This window comes from Phaethon aethereus (assembly GCF_964289735.1).
Source record: "Phaethon aethereus genome assembly, chromosome: 1".
NCBI lineage: Eukaryota > Metazoa > Chordata > Aves > Phaethontiformes > Phaethontidae > Phaethon > Phaethon aethereus.
In genome coordinates, this window is record NC_138575.1 from 33,485,053 (window position 1) to 33,509,805 (window position 24,753).

Sequence of the window (24,753 nt, forward strand, 5' to 3'; positions counted from 1 at the left end):
TGAAGCTAATAGTATAGCCGTCTGGGTTAATTTTCTCTCCTTCCTTCTTTGCTTTAAATTTTTAGCAACATCAGCTCAGATTTCACAAGCAGTCTCCTAAAATGCCTGCAAATATTTTAAATTTATTCCGTGATCCCTGTTGCACAAGGTGGAGACCGAACATGAGGCTTGACTGGTGCCTTTCCCACCCCCATTCATGAATTAGTCTCACAATTACTGTAAAAATTAAGGCGAGCGCGGGTGAAATACGTGAGGCATAGTCCCTCTAACCTTAATAAACAGAGATGGTATTGACACAAGTGAATTTTGTTTAACCACAGTACATTTGCTTCTTAATTAGTGAATATTCATCTGTCAGCAGCAGCAGCTATGACACCCCTCCCCGCTAACACGTTCTGTCATAAATAATCAATGAGGGGCTATTAATATTCATGAGCGAGAATCTGTGTAGTCATGTGCACTGATGCAGAGACAGGGGGAGTGTTGCCATGAACTGAGTCGAAACTCCGTGTGTGTGTACGTGAGTGTAGGATAGTTCGGGGAAGGGAAGAAGAGCATGCTGCTACAGGCTGCCCTGCCTTGTGCTCCCAGCTAACAGTGGTGTGCCTGTCGTTCGGGGCTGGAGTGACTGATGAAAAACGGTAGTCAAGTCTGGAGGGTGATTCCCTGTCAGTGCATCTGCCTTTCAGTGCTGGGGAAATTAGAGGCTTTGCTCTTGTGTTGCTTATTAGGATGGGCTGCAATCTCTGCACTTTCCAGAAGAGAGAGGAGCACTACAAACTGCTCTATGAAGTTTCACAGGTGAGTGCAGGGGATATTACCAGCATCTCCAGAGTAAAAATGTGTGTTCTTTACAGAGAGTAAGTAGAGATGCTTTTGTTTTGCTTTGCCTTTTTTTTCCTTTGCAAAATTGCTAGCTAAGTTGTGTGTATGGGGGGGTAATTATTAGTATTTTGGATGCCTGTTGTTTTCTGCTTGTTTGCCACTCCCCCTTCAGATGACTTCCTGTGGGATTCTTTTAACATTTTTGTGCATCTTCTGCCAAGATGTCAGTCATATAGCAGCAGTCTCACTGAACCGTATCGGTGATGTTTTAAGGGAGCTCTTGGCTTTGGTAATAAGAGTGATTTCAGATAAGTTGCACTGCTGCCTCGGAAAGTGTTAGGTCTGTGAACTCAGGTATTTCTAAGTTAAGGAACAAAGTTTTTATGGCATGTCTGTGCTGGCCAAGAAGTACATTAAATTTGCAAATTAATTAATTAAAATTGAAATGGTTCAGAAATGTGCTTGTCACCTTTAAGCAGGTACTGAGTACAACAGGGTTTCCACGGGTGAGGTGTGCTGCTTCTTCGTTCATTGTATGTGTGTTATTTCTGTTTACTACTAGACAAAGATATTAATCCCATCTAGATATTTTGGTGTCTCTTTCAGCATCGTACCAATGTGAGCAGCAGTGTAGCAGCGTGCCACTAGCGTGTTCCCAGCTCCTTCAGAATAAGATAAGGTGAAACAAGCACTTACCATAATAGCCCATAATTTTTGCTCGGATCCTATTGAATCAGTATTTGATTTGCAGCTTTTTGCTTGTTTTTTCCTCTTGGCACAGCAGACCCTCGCATACTAAAGTTTAGTGCCTTTCAGCATCTCTTCTCTCCCCCTCTATAATTTGTCCTGGCTTTGACACGGTGCCGTTGACGGAGGCTGAACGCTTGCAGTTTTGCACTGTGCTGCTGCTGACAGGCAGCGTGGAGGAGAAAAAACAGCTTACGGTGTTGGTGGTCCATTGGCACAGCAGCAGCAGCTAAGTGCCCGTTGCCGACTGGTTCCCTCCGAGTTCCTCCTGACGTGATTCATTTCACAGTGGGCTAATTACAAAGTGGATTCTCCACACATGAAGCAGCCTCCTCAGTTGCCGTGTTAATGCACATTTTCATGGTAATGTGATCAGAGCCTCATTAGCCAGTTTCCAAAATGATCCTCTGCATTAATTAAATATAAAAATGACTCTTTTTGTCACCATAGAGAGGAAGAAGAAGGTTAACATTGTTAATTACTACTGGGGGCAATACCTCTGCATCATTTTTTTTACCACAGAACCAGCAGGTGTATTCCATCCTAAAAGAGCATCCGCTTGCAGGTAACCTGCCCATTGCTGCGCCTGGTGAAGACGGTCTCTAGGTGGAACACTTCCCTTTAGTTCAATAGTTAGTTGTCATCAATCCCATCATCATGTTTTCTTACAGCAACAGCACAGGTGAAAGCGTAGCAGCACATATCCCTCTCCTCCCTTTCCCCCTGCCCAGCTCTGGATTGCCAAACTGATCTGAAAGTGTAACATGGAGAGAGTGGAGTAGGTCGGTGTCTGCTTTGCTGTGCCAGGGAGTACGAAATGCAGGTTATGCTCTGAAGGGGATTAGGCATTTCTTAAAGGGCTGCATGTGTGCAGGGAAGAAAAGAGGCTGTGCCTGGTTTAGAGCGAATGCATTTCCAAAATATTCCTTGCAGTAATGTTGCACAGTAATAAATGCCATTGAAATGATCAGCAAACCCAAAGGTGGGGTTTTTAAGCGAATCTAGAGAAATTCTTCCCGTTATCTGTTATCTGCTCTGCTGTTGAGTTGGAGTGTCTGTGGATGTGAACAACCAAGGTGCAAAACGAACTAATGCTTTCACTTTTTACTCTGGTGCTTGCCAGATAAAGTGTAATCCCTGGGAGGATCTGAGCGAGTTTCCTTGGGGACCTGAGATGCGGTGAGCCTGGTGCTGCGTCTTGTGCTGTTAGGGAAATGTCACTGATAAGGTGCAGAAGGAGAGCAGAGAAGTGACTTAGTGCACTCGCTGCCAGATCCCGTGTTCATCTGTAAACTCGTCCCTATCTTTGTTTCAGTGTGTGCGGGTCAGAGCCCAAAGGATACTGAGCACGTTTTTAGCCAGGTGCTACAGTAGAGATCAGGTAGTATCTCGCACCATTAATGCTTCTGTGTACAATACTGATTTGTTGCTACGGGGGGGAGCAGCAGTAGAGTAGGATAAATTAAATTAAGCCAAGGCAGGCATTACTACTTGCTTTGCAAATCCCTTTTTAACTCTCTAGTCCTGTAATTCCTGTACCACAGCCTTGGCTCTTTCATCTGCATGATTTCTAGAGAGCCTGGGACAAGTTAGCCTGTCAGGGACATGAACTGACTGAGGATGAGCTGTGGCTTACTGGCATATGTGGATCAGGTAGATTAATTTATATTCATATAAGGAAGCAATCCGAGCCTCATCTCTCACCTTTCCTGTGCTAGGCTACCTGATACTGTGCGTGGTCTGTGCACTCACGTACTTAAAAAAACAGTAAACAAAGGAAAGCGTGTTTGCAGAGGAGAACCACGCAGGCGATTACGGTGAGGCATGTTTTCTGCTACTGTTGGTAGCAAGGTCAGATTCGGCACCAGAGAGCTTTTTGTTGTAGAGCTGCTGGGAAATGAAGACATTGTTAGAATATGTATAATTCCTCCCTCTCCCCCCACCCCCTTCCTCCAGGCTCATCTGCCTTTCACTGAGATAGCGGTTGAGAGACCATGGAGGCCCTCTCTGAAAACAGCATTTGCTTGCGTGACGGAGACTTTTATTTTGATAACCGTGTCTTGCATGTGCAGATTGGGATTAAAACAAAAAGTCAAATAGTCGTGTTTTAAGAATGAAAGCTTTTGAGATACCATTATGCATTGGTGAAGGACCCTTGTGCTTCTGAGTGCCTCTTCACCTGTCCTCAGGACGTGCGGATGGCTCAGCTTTACTTCACCGTGAGAAGGTATCAGGCGTAGCACCCCCCCAGGTCCTCTTCTCCACATGCCTACTGGTGGAGAAACAGAAGATGTCTCAATTTGAAATTTATGGCCCTACATGCTACTTCATGGGGCACTTAATATTATTTCCTGTGTGCTGTATTAGCAGGATTGAGCTAATGAATGTGCAGCCAGGAAGTCTACGTCAAGTCACTTAGATCTCGTGTGTGCTCGTGTCCATTAGGAGCAGACCTCTGCCATTCTCAGCTGATTTTCTCTTGCACTGTTGGGGTGAAAGAAGTGAGTTTAAGTAATTTGTTAGCAGCATGATGACGACTCTTCCCCTTTAGTGGAAAGGGTAAGAGAAGTATGGCACGGATCGGAGGGAATGAAGCTGGAGCACTATCTGATCAATCATCAGCAGTGATCTTCATTAGCCTTGTGTGACACTCAAGGAAATGCAAATTTTTTACAGAATCCTGTGGATATCATATGGAGATCATTTCTGTTTGCTGGAAGTTTTATGCTTTCTTTACAAAATGTGCCTTTAGCCCAGAGAAAAAGAGGGGAGGTGAGAGAAACAAGTCAGTACTTCTGGAGGTCAACCAAAGACCAGTGTAAACTTCTTTTTTGAGTTACATGTTAAGAAGCAGACTTGGCCCAGGTCAACTTAGAACTGAAAGGGAGAAAAAAGAAAAGATAGAAGGGAAAAGAGAGCCAATCTGGGATGGCTCAGGAAGTCAGTGGTGGAGCTGGGATTAAAACTAGAGGGTTGCACACATATTTTACATTTGACCTGAGATGATAGTAGAGCCTGCTTGCAGTGTTTTTAAATCCTCTGAAGAACGATTATGCAGTTTGCTTCTCATGTTGGTTTCCATAATTAGCATAAAACTCAAATTTTCACCAGTTTAGAGTTCTGATTTTATGCTCATTTTGATATCCCTTGGGCTACTTGAAGTACTGAGTTTTAGTGGTACGTCTCTTCAAATTCAAAGGTGTTCACCAGGGAGACATCAAGCCTGCCCACTGAAACAGCAGAGGTACTTCTGTATTTTTCAGGAGATGATGCTTACAGCTGGCATTGGAATAAGAAAGGATGACTGGGGACCAAGCAATGTTCTTTGTCACTGGCACCTGCCTTCTCTGGTCTTGGTGAAGTTTGGATTTATCCAATAGACTAGATGATGTGATCCTTATTTTCTTTCTGAACCAATCTCTAGTCACTATCATCTTTGGTACTTATTTTACACGACAGCTCCTCAATGTGTTTGCCATTAGATTTCATTCTTTTCTGGACGCACCTGCTGGCAGCTTTTGCATCACCTTTGCTTGCTGTATATCAGTGCCACCTCCAAATGCTCCTCATGAATTTCATCAGCAATGGGAAAGTACTATCTTGTGCTGCATCAGCATAAACACATTTTGGGGTCCATTTATATCTCAGTTCTATTTTTACTAGAAATTCTGTGGCAGGACACTTTTAGCTCTGGAGAATATGAAAGGAAAAAAATTCTAAATTTATTTGTCTGGAAATTAGTTGAATTATCTGAACTGAATTAAATCAGTAGGAAAAGTAGATCTGGTTTGATCTTACTGCATTTCATAGCTTTTCCTTCTTGCTTCTCTCTAAATTTTTAAACAAACAATTGAGAATCCTTTGATTCTTATTTTTCTAAGCAGCTCTTCTGAATACTGATTTATGTTTGAAAAGCTCAAAGATACATTTTGAGGTGCTGAAGGAGTCAACAATCTTGTAGGACTACTGTTTCCTCTCAGTTTAACTGAACAATTTTAGAGTTCTGCTCTATATAATTTCCCTCAAAGCTGCACTGTCTCATATTAGTAGCACAATTTTTTATGGTAAAAATATAGTAAAGTAAACTTGTCGTATGTTTCTAGCCATGTCCTAGAAACTAATTTGGAATTTCCTTAAAGAACCTTTACTGAGGTTCTTTACCTCTACTGAGGTTCTTTAAAAAATGAGTTCTTAAAAGCTGACTTTTCGTGTAGATAAGGAGATGTTTTTTGTGGTCAGCTGTCAGTCAGGTGCAGCTTTCCTGGGTCTTCTGTTTCCTTGCTTATTTTCTTTACACCGATAATTGAGCAGCGTTCATCTAAATAACTCATCCCATTGCCGTAATGTTTCTTCAGGCTGTACTCAAAAAGAGATGCCAGTGTTGTGGCGTTGCTAACAGCTGAGCTCTTGCTCCTGATGGAGGAGCTCACCGTCCCACATCCCATGCTCAGTGCCTGTCCATGGCCTGGGAGAGAACTGAGTGCCATCCCCAGAGCCCTGGACACCCCCAGAAGCTCCATGCTTCAAGTCACTGCATGCCAATTGCTTAAAAGAGAAGATACATCTGAAAGACCACCTCTCATCTGGATTTAGGCTCTCACCACAGAGCTGTGTTTAAGTGTGAAGGCTCCCTGAGGAGTTCTGGAGGATTGTGCCTTGGGGATTTGGGTCTGGGGACGCGCAGACTGCTTAAAATAAGCAGCTCTGGCCACCCAAATGGATGGTGGTTGTAGCGAAGACACCATCTTCCATGGTAAGAAGATGGATGGTTCTTCATCAGCCATACCTAGTTATATACAACTAGGCATGTAAGGAAGTCATAATCTGCTTTCCTAAAAACCTAAGCCCATTAACAGGATATTTTTTGATCATTCTTTTGAACATGACACCTGAGTTATACGCTAAGTGCCTAAGTGTTATTTTGGATCTCATGCCAACCACCTTTGATAAAACACTTATTTTTTTTCTGATAAAATCCAGGAAACTCTGAAGTGTTGCTACTGACTTCACTGGGGCCAGGCTTTCATTTTCTGTCCTTGTTTACTGTGTTGTAAAAGGCATATAGTTCCTGCACATACCTCAAGAGGAAGGATAAAGAAAGAGTTGTGAGATAAGAAAGCAGACAATAGTATGTGAGATAAGAATTCGGGGAATGGGTGCAACAGAGGCAGCTATAAAAAGCCGTACCAAGATTATATCAGTAATCTGCAGGGATATGCAATGCAATGAAAAATAAAAAAAAGTGGCTCAGGTACTGCATAGCATTATTTTCTCTGTCATTTTGCTGTTCTTTGCACCTTGAATTTAACAGTGGGGATTAAGGATTCTTCTAACAATCAGATTTTTATACATTTTTTAAAAAGCTATCCTTTCTTGAGTTTTGCTTCCCGATGTGATTTGGTATGGGTATAGTCCTCAGGCCTAGGGCAAAACGTATCTTTATGTGAGTTTTATACATCAGTGATGTGATGAAGCCAATCTTGCTACCTTGAGCATCCACAGAGTGATAACTGCCTAAGAAGCATATTTTAAGGGTTCAGTATTTTTGTTTTGTGGTTTGTTGAAGGGGAGGGGCATTCAAATGTCAGCCAGACACTCTGCCAAGTGTGTTAGGAGTTAATTGACAATAGGTTGTTTCACCCAGTTTTCTTTGAAGAGCTAAGAGCTTAATGGAGACATGTACAGCAGGGCTTGGTGATAACCAGCAGTTCTTCCACCCTAGGGATTTGCTGAGGTCTCATACAAATAATAAAAAAAGAAGCTGAAAAATGCCTGGATCTTTGGCTTTAAGGCTGTTTAACTTTGGAGTTTGCTTAACCTGTTATTTTTAAAGGACATGGGCTTTTTGTAATAGTACTTGCTTTTCTGTCTGCCCCATGACTTTGAACCCACTGGCTAATGTCAACCACAAAGGCTTTTCTCACCTTCTAGCCTCATGCAAAGTAGTTTAATGATACTGTTAGGTAGATCTTTTTTCTTTCAAGAGCAAGAGGGTTTCCTGGTTTGCAAACATCACTTCAAAATATCAAGACGTGAAAGATTTTTAAAATTTAGATGCAGATTATTCTTTATACATTTACTTTGTGGTTGCAGTGAAGAAACTTACGTGCTATTTTGTGTGTAATAGGCTTGTAATTTGTTTTACTTTGCTTAATAATTGTAACAAAAATCAGTCTGTTAAGAGAGGATATTAGATCAGTAACTGTTAAAAGTTTTTCTATTTTTTTTTAATAATAAGCAGCAGTTCAGAAAGAGAATTTTGCAAATCCTTTTATGACATGGACTGAACCTAGAAGTAGAACTGCAGGGTCTTCATATAACGCACTGCAAACTCTCTCTTATAGTTGTTTGTATTTTGTATTTTAGTTTAAAATACTGGTATGGACAGGCAGAGGACAGCGCGGCTATTTGGACATTTCTACATAATGGGATGATGTAAACTTGCATGACCCTCACTGTTGTGCATTTTTATTGTTTCACTTTGAGGAAGTTAGGAAATTCTACATATCCTTCTTCTCTCAGGCATGTCATAGTTTATCCCCACCCAGCAACTAAGCACCACCCAGACACTCACTCGCTCCCCCCTGGTGGGACAGGGGAGAGAACCAGGAGGGTAAAAGTGAGAAAATTCGTGGGTTGAAAGACAGTTCAATAGGGAAACCAAAATATGCAGGTGCAAACAAAGCAAAACAAGGAATTCATTCACCACTTCCCATGGGCAGGCAGGTGTTCAGCCATCTCCAGGGAAGCAGGGCTCCATCATGCGTAATGGTTACTTGGGAAGACAAATGCCATAACTCTGAACGTCCCTCCACCCCTTCCTTCTTCGTCCCAGCTTTGTATGCTGAGCATGACACCATGTGGTATGCAATATCCCTTTGGCCAGTTGGGGTCAGCTGCCCCAGCCGTGTCCCCTCCCAACTTCTTGTGCACCCCCAGCCTCCTCGCTGGTGGGGTGGTGTGAGAAGCAGAGGCAGCCTTGACTCTGTGTAAGCACTGCTCAGCAATGTGTAAAACATCTCTCTGTTATCAACACTAGCCCCATACTAGCTACTGTGAAGAAAATTAACTCTACCCCAGCCAAAACCAGCACAGGTGGAAAAAATGGTTCATTCCTTTTCCTCCAGGATGGAGGTTGGGGGTTTTTTGTTGTTTGGTTTTTTTTAACCAACAGAAGCAAACCCTGATAATCAGCAAAGTGAAGCAAAACAAGCATTTGTTTTCCCTTGTTTTGTGGTCTGTGTACAGTAGCAGTTTATTCCCTAGAGATTTTGGCCATGAAGTTTGACCTCTGAAACAACATAAGCATGGTGGAACGAATAATCTTCCAAACTACTACGTCACATGTAGAATTCCTGTGCTTCATGTGTATTAATGTCAGAGTTCAACCTGAGAGGACTCAGTCTGCAAAAATCTACAAGCATCTTTAATTTGTCTAGATACAATTTAGTTTTTGTGTTTTCCACCCAGTTGGAGAATTTTTGTTTTCTTTCCTATCTGTCGTGGTTTAGCCCCAGCCGGCAACTAAGCACCACGCAGCCGCTCGCTCACTCTCCCTCCCACAGTGGGATGGGGGAGAGAATTAGGAAAAACCTCGTGGTTTGAGATAAACACGGTTTAATAGGACAGAAAGAAAGAAGGGAACAATAATGATAATACCAACAAAGGAATGTACAAGAACAAGTGAGGCCCAATACAGAAATTGCTCACCACCCCGTGATCGACAGCCCGTCCCCGAGCAGCGATTTCCGCCCCCCCGGCCAACTCCAGTTTATGTACTGGGCATGACGTCGGATGGTAGGGAATATTGGCCAGCCTGGGTCAGCTGTCCCGGCTGTGTCCCCTCCCAGCTCCCCGTGCACCCCCAGCCTGCTCGCTGGCAGGCCAGCACAAGAAGCTGGACTGTCCTTGACGGCTCAGCAACAACCCAAAACATCAGCACATTATCAATAGTTCCTCATCCCAAATCCAAAACACAGTCTCTCACTAGCTTCTGTGAAGAAAACCAGCTCTATCCTGGCTGAAACCAGGACGCTATCTCTTAGTATTAGGCGGGGGGGGGGGGGAATATTGCTTGGGGTTTTTCCCTAGCTCCTGGAATCATACTGTTTTGAAAAAAAAAATTGTCATTAAAAGTAGCCTCACTTATGATCACTGAGAAAAATTTGCAAATATCACTCAAGTTTAGGTTACAGTTTAGGAAATTTGAAAGGAATTGGGATGAACTTGAAAGATAATGTGTAGAAACAGTCTAAATTCTTGAGGGTTTGGTATTCTTCTGCATGTCTGGGGTAGGCATCACTGCTTGAGAGGTGAGGCTGAGACCCACCCACGTGGGTTAGCAGCTGTGCGTGGCACTAAGCAGGAGAAAAATGTTTGGCTCTGGACTTTCAGGGCTTGTCCACAGACATCAGTGCCAACACAGCCAGCCGTGGCTGTGTCAGCACGTCATGGCATGCTAAGACCCCAGCCGGTTTCTGACTAGGATTGCAGGTTCTGCCCCTGCATCTGCCAACATGCCTTCAGGGACCGTCCTGCTTGCAAATGTCAGTGCAGCTTCTGTGCCCACGTGCAGCAAACTGTGAGGCTCCTGGGAAGGATCCACAAACTTATTAGGTGTTCAGTTCCTCTCTAATGTCTGAATGATAATGAACTGCAGTGCCAGGACCCATGTCCTGAAGACCAAGAGGAGCATAGGAATGGGTGAACTTTGCTAAATCCTTATGAGGACTGAACAATTGAAATAATGGGAGAAAAGGATTATCTTTGGTTACCTGTGATGTAACAGAACAATTGACTGACCTATTTAATATGTTTGATTGCATTTGTAATATGCTTTTTGCATATTATAGTGATGGATTTGCAGGGAAAGCTGCTCAGGGAATAATCATTATTCAGGCCTTCGACTTCCTCATGGCTAGAATGTGAATATTCAGATTCCTCATGATATCGGTGGGCATATGAACTGACAGCTCAAAAAAATTTTAATGGCAAGAAAAGATGGAAGAAAGGATAAATTATTAGTTAAAGTTCAGCATTTGGAATGCTTTCTCAGAGGTCGGAGTTACTAAAAGTGGGGGTAGCGTCTCTCATTGCAATATGGTTTTATGCATTTTTTAAATTTGATTTGTCATGTCGTCTATTATTACAGTCAGGAAAGACACAGACCTATAAGGTTATAAATGTGGAATGTCAGAAAGTGTGTGCGGTGTCTACATTGTTTTTCACTGAGGAATATTAATTCCCTCAAAATCAAAATGCTTCACAGAAAAGTATTTCATCAAAATGTGGTCTTAGAGGAAAAGCACAGGAAAGAAATTCCCAGAAATGTCTGAATATTATTTCTATATCATCATAGTGAAATATTTAGGTTGATTAACCTTTGAAACATCTTATATGCAGTAGTTTTTAAAATGGTGTATAATTTCATACAGTATGAAATTTGGAAGCCAGAAGTGAGTCAAGTGTTCTTTTAGCTTAAAATGTTTTGCTCTTTCCAGAGTTGGGTGTACTGTTTGTGAAATCTCAAACCTTCTTCTGATGTGGAATTTCCATCCTCTCTGAATTTCCCATTCTGAGATACGTGACTTATTGTGTGAAGCTCCTCCCTATGTATTATCTTCTTTACCAGCATACACTTCTTGTAGAGATTTTATTAGAGAGCAGTCTCATATCTTGTGCGAGGAAAGGAAAGTATATATAGCAAGAAGCGTTTGTGTAAACAGCTTCCAACAAGGTACTTAGTAGAAAAAGAATACATCATCACATTCACAGGGCATGTTGTGATGCCAGAGAGGGATGTTGCCCTGTTTAAGAGAATTTGCCAAAAGCTGGCTTCTTGATTTCTGGATATCACACGCCACGGGATGAGTGATTGTGGCATATTGAGGCATAGGGTCTAGTTAGCATGGCAGCGGGACTTGGAGGCCTGGCTCTAATTCCTTCTCTTGTGGGTATAGTTGAAGAGGTCCTGGTTTCTCTTTTCCTTTTCTAGTATAAAGTCCTGTATTATTTAAAGCTTTAAAGATTAACTGTAGAGATCTCAGCAAATAGCTAATGAAGAAACTGGAATAGTATTGTCTAATGATGATGGTGATCACAATAAGCTTTGTAAAATGCTAGATCAATCCACTTAGCAATTATTGGTCATAAAGTTATAACACAAGTGGATCGTGGCAGTAGACTGTAGATCTGCCTGCATTTTGTAACAGCTCTGGAGTCCCACGCTTCCTCAAAGTCCAGAAAGGTTTGGTTCGGTTTGTTGGATGACTGTTTTTTCCTTCGTTGTACACTAAGGGTCAGTTTTGATAGGAATTTTCATTTCAATTTCCCCAGAATCTCTTCTCAAATCACTAATAGGGCATGTTGCTTTTTAATTCATATATTTTGTTGTATTGTGCAAATTAGAGACTTTGTAATATGGAGGAATTCATAAGTATTTATTTATTGGTATTGCTTTCTTCAGGTACTAGTAAAAATAGGGGATTTTTGCTAGTTGTTCATCAGTAGTGGAGTCCTGTTGCTGTCAATAAGTTCAGCATAGATATAAAGTCTCCTCACTCCTATGAGCATAACAGATTTCAAATCTCAGGTGTGAGTCTTACTAAACCATTTAAAAATGTTGTGATGAAGTAGTTCTAACTTCTTAATATGGGAGGTTGTTCCTATTTATCTCCAAATGACCTCTTTGTCCCCAGATTTACGTATTTCCTTGAATTAAAAATGTCATTTGGTCATGTTCAGTAGGAGAGTGTCTTTGAAAGTCTGACCTGTGGGAACATGATGAATAGTGACAGGGGAAGGATTTTGCCCAGTGAGAATACCAAATCATGTAGCACTGTAGTTTCACTTACTAAATATTGGCCAGGCTCTATTGTTGAACCCTATGCTGCCAGTGTCACTTTGTCAGGATGTTTTCTATCCTGTGACTAGTAGCTTCAAATGTACTCATCCATCTTCTTGTCCCATTACATTTCATGTGACTGATGTTCTGCACCCATTAAAATTGATGGGAAAGAACAAAGAGAAGAAAAATGTGCCCTTCAACTGATTATGCCTTTGAAAGAGCAAATGAGACTCTACTGCTATCTAGAGTAAATTGAACAGTTATTTCTGTTTTTAAGTATATTAACTTTTTTTAATCCTTATTAGCAGTAGATCCCTTATTTTGTTATTTTGATATATTGAGAACAGCAAGCTTATGTCAGTATTTTTTCCTTTAATTTTGTGACAATAAGTGAACATACAGACTCTTTTAGATGTATCAGCTGCCTCTGGGAATCCTTCCCATGAGATACTGCTAGCATGCCTGAATACCCTCTCAGGGAAGGAGAAGGCATGAAAGCCCAGGCCTTTCCTCTAAGCAAGGACTCACAGGTCTTCGCTCAGCCACAGCTCCTATGTGCTGGGAGAGAACTGGGATGTCACAAGGTTCTGCTTGGTGGTAAGTGCTTGCGCACCTTACACTAAGATCTTCAGGGCAATTAATATAAGGCTAGAAATACAAGAGCCTTTGTAGTATCAGCTTTGTCTTTATTTCAGGGATATAGATGGCTTCCCAAAGTGTTAATCCAATGTGTCAGAGTTAGATGAGAGCCATTAGCCAGATGAATGGAGTGGACAGATGTCATATTTACTGACAACCACAGACAAAAAAAACACAGAGGAAAATTAAAAGGGAAGGCTCCTGAGTGATCGGTATGTCTGATTATTTATAGCTTATATGATAGCCTTCTCAATACAACAGCCAACCATTCTCTCCCATTTGTCCGTAGTAATGAGACTGCCATTTCTGTTTTTTCAAATTTGGGCTTTGACCATGGTCCCTTGGGTGCCCCCGAAACGCCACATAATGGGCCCCTTTAGGCTCCCTGATGTTCTTGTAGAGACTTCAGCAAGTGCTGAATGCAGCTGTTCACTTCCCTAGTGGTACTCGTATGCATTCAAGTTTATTTCCATGCGAAGTTCAAATGTTCTGGATTTGTAAAACTCTCTGGTGGGAATTTGGGTTTCTTCAACTTTGTCTTGAAGTTAGTGCTTGGCCTCGGCAATTCAGGCTTAGTTGATGCTCTGTCTGAAGTTTCCAAAGTGTGTTTGGCTGGGGGACTGGAAAATGCTGCAGAGAGCTCTGGGTCTTGAAAGGCTGTTTCCTACACCATTATCTATAATTATTTGAGATTGCTGATAGGCTTCAAGGCCTGTTGCTTTGTCCAACATTTTTCTCAGGTTGGAGATGGTGTACTATGAAGTGGATAATATTCTTATGTTGGCAGTGGATTCATTTGGGTTATTATTTACCCATATTTTAAAGATAATTTTTCACATCTATAATTTGTAAGATTAAAATAGGCAAATAAGATTTTAAGAACCTTGATTTAGTGATTTCTCTGTGAGCTCTCCTGCTCTCTTTAGTTGCTCACTTGACCTCCAGCTGAGACTGGATTCATTATTTTAAAGGACCATTCTTACAGATAATTATCTCCTGAAAAGAGTGGAAGTTAGGCAAAAATACAAAAATACAGTGAACCTTTAGTCAGGTCCTACTGATGAAGGACAGCTCTGGACTATTCAAGCATATTGTCACTCTTAACGTTAGAGGCACTTGAACAAGTAACCCCAGAGTAAACGGGCATAAACTTTATGAGCGGGGGTATATTGCCACTCTTTTACTCTGTGCTAAAATGACTTGGGGAAAAGGGACTGGTGGCAGAATGCACCCTGTATTTTATTTAGGACAAAGGTATGCAACAGATATCTGATGCTTTGAAATTTGCGCCCCTATAATGGTAATTCTTTCCCATGCATATGTCTTCAGTGGGTTATGAAAAAGATGGGAAGTGGGATAGAAATCTCTGCTTACCCTTCTGGATTGCAGTGACTGCAGCAGCTGCTGGGAATAGGTCCCAACGAATAAATTCTATTGCCAAAGAAAACCACTTCTTAGCACTATGCAGAAAGGGCATCATACAAATAATAGTGCTGTTAATTTCTAGCATGGCTTGAGAAGGCATAGGGCTCAGCCTCCAACCTCCCCATACCTCAGGAGACTTCAGTTGGAAGCTAAGCCTTGGGTTACAGATTTTCAGCAAAGCTGTTGTTCCCATGTTTTTGATTTGGAAGACACTGAGAATTGCTTAGCTCTTTGTTGTACTGAGGAAAACCTGAATGCAAGAGGAGGGCTGAGAAAATTGGATTTCCTTTTATTGCACAGGAACATTGTACAACACTGACGGAACATTTACTCCTGTCTCTTTCTTCTAATTTGATTCTGTGACTACTGTATCAATCTTTGTTCATTGGTGAAACAAAATTATGAATTATCATAGGTGTTGCTGCTTGTACCTCAGCAACAACTGAAAGATGGGAAAGAATGAAAGATTTGAGCCATTCTGTAAGATTTATTTGCAAATTCATCCACAGTGAAATGCGCCAGTTGTACAAAGTGTTGTGAGAGAGCTCCTCAAGCCATTTCAACCAAAAGATCTTTTTTGGTTCCTACTTTTCTTCCTCTAGTGAGAGATTTTATATGTATGGTATGGATGTGTTCAATACTAGTAGGTGTTGAATGCTGATTGACTAGCTTTCTTTCCACTCCATGGCACATGTATAGTCATTTCAATAATACAAATTCTACTGGCATTACTAATAGGTACAGCAATGTGGAGTAAAACTTTACCGTCTGCTGTTAAAATGCTGGGAATACTGTTCCAGTGGAAGGCTGGCTTTTTCTTCTAGCGGACAGTTATGTCTTGTACCTTGCTATTAAAGAAGCAAATACAGGGTTGCACCAGGGAAGTTCGCCTTTCCTCCCCATACTGGCATGGTTTTTGTTCAGCCTGTGCAGGAGAGAGAGAGGATCGCCCTGGATCGCACTTCTAGAATAGGGCTGTATCAGTCATCCCTTTCCAGGTAGGTAACTATGGACAGAGTGAAGTTAAAGACACATGGCCAAAGTTTCAGGTGCTATAAGATATTTTTCCCTTTTATTTCAGGGATCCGTAGAAGTCTGCTTACAGAAAACAATACGCAGAATTAAACTTTTCAGTAAGGACACTTCTATACCTTAAGTGTAGTGGAGATTTGTATTTCCAGCAGGCAAAAGTCATGTGTCCTATAGACTGGCATTATGTTGGGCCCATTTGGAGGACAGAGGCAGAATCCATCTCCAGAGAGTATTTTCCTAGCATGCTGCTGGAAGCACAAGGTACTATTTGTTTCCTATTCCTAGAAATAGGCCTGTAGCTTCCAATCTATTTAACATTCACAGAGCACCTGACACACTAAGATCTTTGTTAAGTGCATTATAGGCTGCATAAATAAATTAAGAAGAAAATAATGTATTAGGGGTAATCCACTGACTAAAATTACAGGGCAGCATTTTTGCTAGGACCTCTGTGAAAGTAAATTCATGGCAAATACTTCAAATCTCTCTGTGAGAGGAGTGCTAATTTATATTTCATTCACAAACAGCTTATAGAAAAAACTACGTGACGCAGATAAATAAAGTCATCAGAATAAGATGATGCTAAAAATTCATAAATATGTTTACACTTGCAAGTGGCAAATGTTACAGCTTTCAGAGCTGAGAGTATATTCAGGAATATTGTCCATATGCCTCTATTGGCTGACAAAGTAATGCAGCTTGCGTTACTCTAAATGAACATTCAGAGATTGGAAACTTGCCGTTGTTTGAGAATTTAGACTTCACTTGCACCTGTCTACGGAGTATAAACTTCTGATTATCCTTTACAAATTTTTTAGCTCTAAGAAGCATTTTCTTAAATTATGGGTACTTAGCTGTTTCCACATTTGCAGCTAAATAGTTGTAGTAGCTTGGATAGTATGGATATAACAGGGATAGATTTTCTTCATTTTTCTGAACTGTTATAAAAAACCCCGAATTTCAGAGCTGTGGCTGTTTATCCAGGCGTATAAATCATTTTACAGAGCAGGAAACCTCAATTAAATATTACTTTTTATGCCTTGCTATATGTAACTGATTGATACTGGGGCACTGAGAAAGCAAAGTCCTCCATCACCTATATCCAGAAATGTGGAGAGAACACTCATTAAATGAACATTAGCTTAAGAAAAATGAAACTTCTGAGCCAATTACAGTTTACTGTTTAGACTGAACCAAAAAAATATGACCTTTGTTACAGAATATGTGACTTGAACAGGCAGTTCCATGTAAAATTGAGAAGTTGCAAATGTCCTGCAGTTGAGTGATGGTATGCGTGTGATCTTAGCTCTGCTTCATTAGCCCCTAGTGAATGAGTGGTATATTTTTCTTATTTATACATCTTCTGTCAGGGCATCATAAACATAGCCTGACTAGTGCATGTTTTCACTGCAGTGATTTCATTTATATATTTTTTTTGCAGCTTTGATGAATAGTTTATATTCCACTTGAATAAATTTTTCTTCTTTTCAAATATTCAGATAGGTATTAGCAGTGGTTAATTATGCACTCAGTACCTTTTGTAATAGAACTATCTGTCATTATGGCAAGCTTTTATGTTGTCTTTGAGGGATTCAGTCTTTTCAGTAAAATATTGCTTTTGCAGTATGCATGGGAACAATCAATTTTATTTTCTGCTGATTTGATAATTTTCTACTAAAATTTAATCTTCTGTGCTACGGAGTTTGTGGCCAATTGAAAGATTTTTCCCTCAGCTAATAGAATATCTAATGCTTCATCTTTTTACTTCCCATTTCTGTAAGTATGCCTTTAGATTTTTCTGCACTATGATACTTCTACATCTCCTTTTAAGGGTAAGAAACGTGCAGCTAGGTTATGTTTTCCGTGGCATTCACTAATTCGGCATACTAGGGGTATAAACAACATTTCCTTTTTCCTAGATGTTTCTATCAGCGGCGATGTTTTGTGTAGAATGTCCTGTTAGGTAAGCCACTAGACACTACAGACGTGATGAAAGTTGTATGGGTTGACGAGTAGTTTGTTCTACTCAGTCTTTTTTACATAGATGCAAATTACGTTGTCGGTCTTGGATAGAGTAATTTTTGCATGGTCCTATATCTCTGTATTATTGCTTTTCCTGCTTTCAGTTTTTTGTCCAGGATTTTCAAAGGCCCTATTGAGAGTTAACTATTTGTCACAATTGAATTTCAAGCAGTGTCAGCAATTTTCTTGGTGTTCTATAGACCCTTTAGCCTTAAACCTTGTTAGATGGAGACAACCAAATTTAAGTGGAAAGTGGTATCTTTGAGATACACCCAAGCAAGCTTTCCCAAAATGCTCCGCCAGTCCTACTGCACCACAACCACCTGGAGGGACGAAGCATGTTACATCTCCAGCTCCTGGCAGCTGACTGAAGGTGCCAAGAGGCATCTGGCACTTTTTTCTTGTAGTGGTCTCTCAGTCCTAGAGGAAGAGTATGAAAAACTATCTGAGCTTTGGATGGCCTTATACTCAGTGGTGAACTGATTGGAAAAAGATGAGGGAGGGAGAGGAAAGAAACTTTGTAAATGGCAGTTAGTAAAAATACATCTCAAAGCTAACACAGGCATAACTTACAGGCTCTCTTTTTTTATTATTATTGTAAACACCTGGATTCTCTGCTACATTAGAGCTGCTCTCCTAGTCAAAATAAGATAAGATTGTAAATGGGAACAAACTTGAAAATAACAATAGATATTATCAAATCTAGGAGCAGCTTTTGGGAACCGGTGGCTGATTCTTTACTAAGAATATTCATAGAATCATAGAATCATTTATGTTGGAAAAGACCTCTAAGATCATCAAGTCCAACCATTAACCTAGCACTGCCAAGTCCACCACTAAACCGTGTCCCTAAGCACCACATCTGCATGTCTTTTTAACACTTCCAGAGATGGTGACTCCACCACCTCCCTGGGCAGCCTGTTCCAATGCTTGACCACCCTCTCGGTGAAGAAATTTTTCCTAATATCCAATCTAAACCTTCCCTGGCGCAACTTGAGGCCAGTTACTCTCATCCTATCACTAGTTAGTTGGGAGAAGAGACCAACACCCACCTCACCACAACCCCCTTTCAGGTAATTGTAGAGAGCGATAAGGTCTCCCCTCAGCCTCCTCTTCTGCAGACTAAACAACCCCAGTTCCCTCAGCCGCTCCTCATAAGACTTGTGCTCCAGACCCCTCACCAGCTTCGTTGCCCTTCTCTGGATGTGTTTCAGCACCTCAGCATCTTGCTTGCAGTGAGGGCCCCAAAACTGAACACAGTATTCAAGGTGCGGCCTCACCAGTGCCGAGTACAGGGGCACAATCACTTCCCTACTCCTGCTGGCCACACTATTCCTGATACAGGCCAGGACGCTGTTGGCCTTCTTGGCCACCTGGGCACACTGGCAGCTCATGTCAACCAGCACCCCCAGGTCCTTTTCTGCCAGGCAGCTCTCCAGCCACTCTTCCCCAAGCCTGCAGCATTGCAGGGGGTTGTTGTGACCCAAGTGCAGGACCCAGCACTTGACCCTGTTGAGCCTCATATAGCTGGCCTTGGCCCATCAATCCAGCCTGTCCAGATGCTTCTATAAGAGCCCTCCCACCCTCGAGCAGATCAACACTCCCACCCAGCTTGGTGTTGTCTGCAAATTTACTGAGGATGCACTTGATCCCCTCAACCAGATCATCAATAAAGATATTAAACAGAACTGGCCCAGGTACTGAGCCCCGGGGAACAGCACTTTTGATTTCTTTGACTGTTACCATTGCAAGGCCTCTTTCTAATAGTGCATAAAGAACCCCACAATCTAGTTCATTATATCTGACCTATTGTATTTCCAAAATCTTCACTTGAAATACAGAAAATTCACAGGTAAGTTTAATAGAAGTCAGTATAAACCATCAATATTTTAATAACTTTAATTACCTGTTGATGAGCACTCTTGCTCCATTAGTGCAAAACAAATTGAAGCTTCAGGAAGGTGAGAGGGATCATGAAAATTGGAGAGGAAAGATGACTGGAAGCATGAGAATTTCCAGTGAATACCATCTGTCTCATGGTGTTAAATATCTTCTGTTTTCTTTGTCACACTGATGAATTCCTAATATTCTGGTCCTCTTTTAGCCTTTGACTTCAACAAATCTTTACATACTCTCCTTTTTCCACAAAAAGATTGACAGGAACCTTCTACTTAATTCATAAAGTATCTGTAGGTACATTGCACAGGGTGTGTAATAGTATCACTCTAGGTCTATTACCCTAACCATAGTATCAAAGCACTTATCAGTCTAATAGAATAATTGATCTGAGACAAGGAAGTAAAGGAAAAAAAGATATACAAAAAAGCTTTGCTCGAAGTCCCACAGAGTACCAAGAACATGGAATTAGGGCTCCCACCCTGTTCAGCCCTCCCCTCCTCCCATATAAAGAATAGCAACTCTGCTGAAGATAAACAGAAAAAATACAATTGGAGTGTTTTGGGCATTATGTCTCGTGGTATTACAGCAGTTCTTCGGGTAGAGAAAATGTCTTTTGCTTATGTTTTCGTAGAAGGGTAGGTACACGTGTAAAAATAATTATGCTTGTATCAGCATATTTGTGGGTTAACAATCAAATGCTGATTATCTGCTGATTCTTGCAAAACAGAAAATCTGTTCTTATACAAACATTAATTATGGAATATCTGACAGAATCATTCCAAACTGGGTTTAAGGTTATGCAGTTTTTGTAACCTGTTTAATTGTATTTTACACTGAAGAAAGATCCAGACCAGTCCTCTTACTAAAGCTCTTTTTACATCTTTACATTTGCTTTAGAGGTTAAACTGACTGGATTGTCCTGGATGCTTCGCCACTGTGGTAGACAATTTTTTGAGCAGCTCCCCGGCCTCTATTAATTACCCTATTGGGATGAGCCTCCTGTATCACGTCAAATGGATTGCATCTATTACATCCAATAAAATTGGTGTGTGAAGGTTATTGATGGGGCCTCAACCATCCCGGTTTTATTAAGACCATTTTTACACCTAGGTTACAAGCTAACAGTGCCATTATCTCTCCCCAAAATCCCTTGGCAGTTAGTACCGCCAGCAGCAGTAGAAATTACAGAGGGATTAATCTCTGGCTCCAGCCCCCAAAAGCTTTCCTCTGGAGGTAGAGAATGATATGTTGAACTGTGTTAAGCAGTGAAAGATTTAATGAAAAAAAAGCCCCAAGTGCCTGCCTGCATCAGAGTCAGTGTCTGTCCCTTTCCAAACTTGTCAATACCGTTTTCTGTCTGTGCAGGCCTGCTGGGCTGCTGAGATACACACGATGGCTTGGGCTGTTTTGTTGCACTAGTTGTTTTTAAAAGCCTGACCCTGCAGAAGGTTGGTTGGAGCAGTCGGTGTCAGAGGAAAATGAGGAGATGGAGTAGAAGAAGGAGGGAATTACAGGTCTCTCAAGAGTCCCTTTCATTGCAAATCATTCTCCCAGCTGTGGGAGAGAGTCTGGCACAGTGAGCAGAGCATGGGGAGACAGGTCCCGTGGATGAGGACAAAGAGCGACACGGGGCATGAGAGGGTGAGGGAGAGGAGAGGGGACGCGGTGACTTGGCAGGTCGCTCCCGCGGCGCCCTGCGCCGCCTGATAAGGGCGAGTTTCGTGGCAGGGATGCTGCCGCCGACACACTTCCCTGCGCGCTGCAGAGGCACCGGGGTTTGGGGAAGGAACGATAAGGAGCACAATGAATAACTAACAAAGCTCATTTGATGAATGCAGTCATTTGCATTACAGTGCCAAATAGCTTTGCTCCTGGTGGCTGAGCGTCATACCCAGCTACAGATACTATTAGTATCGTTTCAATGACATCTACGGGTGACAGTAGACTGTATGGGGGCAGAGGTTGTTATGAAGTTTCAAATTTTGCAGAAGAAAAGGAAGCCCAGAGAACAGAGCGCCGAGCATCCGTCGCTTTGGTTTAGGGAAGTTATGGCAGGATTGCTAAAATAAGCTTCTTTGAGTTTTGGAGGATGTGTACAAGTAAATGGAAAATACAAGACAGAATCGATGTCGTGGTGTATGTCATGCCTTCTTGTTTGCATTTGGTGACTAACTTTTTTCAAATGCCAGAGAAAAGGCATGGTAATCGGTGATGGCTTCTACGCAGAGTCAATGCCTGTAGATGCAGCGTCTACATGTCAGCAGTGCGATCCTCGTGACAATTGTGAAGACGCAGGATAAAATGTTAGCACCAATCAGAGATTTCCTTGTGTCTGTTTTTTGTTGTGTTTACACTTTCATTCGCAATGTTTTCCAGTGAAATATAAATGGATGCATTTTGTACTATGTTTTGTTCTTCATGCCTTATTCCCCAGGAAGAAAAATTCATTACTTTTAATGACAGAGAGAGATCGTACAGGTAAAGCATATTTCAAACTCCAGGCTAGCACAAGCAGAGAATATAAAAATCCGTGACCCAGGGACAACTACAGGCTTCAGCTTCAACTCAAGTTATGATCTACCACCAGATCTCTGACCTGTATCATCTGCTTTTGCAGTGCAAAAACCCACAGGACATACAGGACTTGTACAATATATCTGAATAATCACTTGCAAAATGAGCATCCATTTACAATGCATGGTCTTGATCCTTAGCCACAAACACCCTTGATTTAATAAATAACCTTTGCTTTCTTTAGTGTCCCTTTTCCTTCCTAGTGTTTATTTCCCTGGTCATTTTTCCTTGGACATTAGGTGGCCTAACTCATGCGTATTGCAGTTTTTATGTGTGTGTGGTTCATATATGTTTATATGCTCTGTATTTCCACTAGCCAATAATAGCTAGTGGCAATAGAGAAAATGTATGTGCTGAGTGTCAGAAGGTGGAAAGGTGGTAAATATTAGCAAAGCATCTGTGAAGCTCTTATAAGAGAGCTTTAATCTCTTGTTCTGTTTGGGATACTTCCTTGCTGGAATACTGAGAAATTACAAAGAGAATCAATGGAAGTTGGGAGACAAGAGAAGCACACTTGAAGACTGCTAAAAAGCATTAAGAGCCTCAGGCCTAAGAAGTTTGGAGACTTCATTGTTTCTGAGAAAGCCATGGATTGTGGACATTTCCCAGCAGCATGTAAGACAGGAACATGTTTGCACAGCCTGATGAAATGGCCAAGGTTTGCATTAGCAAGGGTCCCATCAGACTATGGGCAGCCTACAGCAATGACCAATCCTTCGCTGACTTGGGGATCAGCATAATAATTTTCTTATTTTTTTTAAATTAAAGATTAAAAAAAAAAATCAGGTTTTACTGTTATATGATCATGTTTTGTTATTGCTGCTATAAAAGTTAGTTAATAATTTTCTCCACCACTCCTACAGTTGTGAAATAAAGATACAGAAGAGCAAGGGGTATTTTGCATTTGGGTTTTTGGTGGTGGTTTTTTTGGCAGTGAGCGTGTAGATTACATTTTAGATGTTCAGTTAATGTGTGTAAGATACGACCTGAGTCCAAGCTAAATCAGTTCTGAAGCTGGGTAGGTATTTGTTCAGCCTACAGAAATACTTAAAAGGAGGTAGTTGAGGTAGAATTTCAATATCTTGTAAAGGAACTCAGAAGCCTCTGTAAGAAAGCAGAATGTGCTTTAGGCCAGTGTTTTGTAATAGAATTATGTCTTCAGATTTTTGCAAGTGCATCTTGCATATACTTTTGTTCCAGTAAGTCTCCCAATCCCAACTGGGAGCACAGTAAAGAAATAGTAACAAAAAGCAACCAGAAAAATCTGAGCTATCCCAATCCTTTAAGCAACCTTCTGGCTTTGACATAGTTCAGCAAAGAGTTCATTCATTAGTAGGGAGTATTTTGGTTAAAAACCTGACTTCACAATTTCTGTTTCCAGAAGTAATAAAAGGAACGTCTTAATTGACAAAACATTTTCCCCACTGAGATACCGACTTTCCAATCCATTGCAGTGTCAGAGGGTTATTGGCTGGAGTCTGAGGAGCCTGACTTCCAGTTGCCATTATTCATGTGAGCTGTGACAGAAAGTTTGCCCTCAGAGAGGAAAGAGTATTTATTTAAAGCATTAATGGCTAGATGGGATCAACTCATTTATCTGAAGAGGCTTAACCTGCTGGTAAACTGGCTGAGGAGGAAATCCCAGTTGTACACTGGTTCGATGCAATGGGGCTGGGATTCCTGACGGGGCCTCCTGCTGTCTCCAAAATGTGAATATAACTATAACAAAATAACAATGCTGTGAGACTCTCTCTGAACAGCACGTCACCTCTTTGCTTCCATTGCAGTAACTTACAGGCTTTACGGGGACTCTTCCCGAGCTTAAAATGCTGAATGCATAGAGGCAGTTTTTCATTTTGGAGATTTGTTGAATGACAACTGGTTTACAGTATTTTTGCAAATAAAACATCATTCTTACACTTTTCCAAGGTCCTCTACTACTGGAGCGTAATCCATTGTCACTACCTTCAGTTTTCATTCTCACCTCTGTGTGAATGTCCTTTTGTAGTTTAGTCTATTGCCAGTGTCAAAACAAAACTGAGGCATTCTTGCTTATTAATATATCATGAATACACTACACCGCCAACAGAGCTTAATCTCTCACACTGACTCCTACTCATCTTTCAGAAGTGTACAGAAAACAAAAATGGGCCACTTGAAACATTTTAACCTGATTGGAAAAAAATCTTTTTTTCTCCTTATCCTTGCAGCTTCCTGGTTAAAATTGTGTAGACTGCTGAGCTGAATATGGAAGCACCAAGCGTTGTTCAGATGACCACCCGTCACTTCGCACTTATTGATAGACTTCGAAGGAGAGTGCTGTGTGACTGACAGATGCAAAGCAGCTCATGCTCTGCTTTAAATTTAGCATTGTCAAAACAGTGAAGTACTCTTGGAGCAAGTCCCTTATTGCTAAGGGTTTGCAGCATGGCTCAGTGTGTAAAGCTTCATAATTTATGTGAGGGGGAAAACAGGAGAGGGAGAAAGAGAGACTAAATGTGCAAGTAGCTGAGAATTATAGGGCTGAAGTCACACCTAAGGGTTGGCATGAAAGTGACACTCAAGAGGTTTGTTATCCTTAGGGATGGGAGAGATCTGTTTTTTAAAGGTACATATAGGAATGTCTCTTCTCCATGCCTGTGAAGGGTGAGACAATAAATATTGTGCTTAAACTGCAACGATATAGGTTTTGGTTTGAGTCCAAGAAAAACCTTACAAGAGTAAGAAGGATGGCCTGGAATTGC

The 24,753-nt window shown here is 41.3% G+C and overlaps 1 protein-coding gene across 2 annotated transcripts in view; it reads left to right on the plus strand.

Annotated features, from left to right (window-relative positions):
* The window catches only part of PDZRN4 (PDZ domain containing ring finger 4), a gene marked incomplete at both ends in the record, with an annotated part of 258,323 nt that overhangs the window by 152,342 nt on the left and 81,228 nt on the right, over window positions 1–24,753 (plus strand). The window contains one exon of one of the 2 annotated variants that reach the window (XM_082011412.1): window positions 733–801. The exons of the other annotated variant lie outside the window; for it this stretch is intronic. Within the exon in view, the coding sequence (XP_081867538.1) occupies window positions 733–801 (69 nt within the window). Of the gene's footprint in view, window positions 1–732; window positions 802–24,753 lie in introns of those variants that run through there. 2 annotated transcript variants of the gene reach the window in all.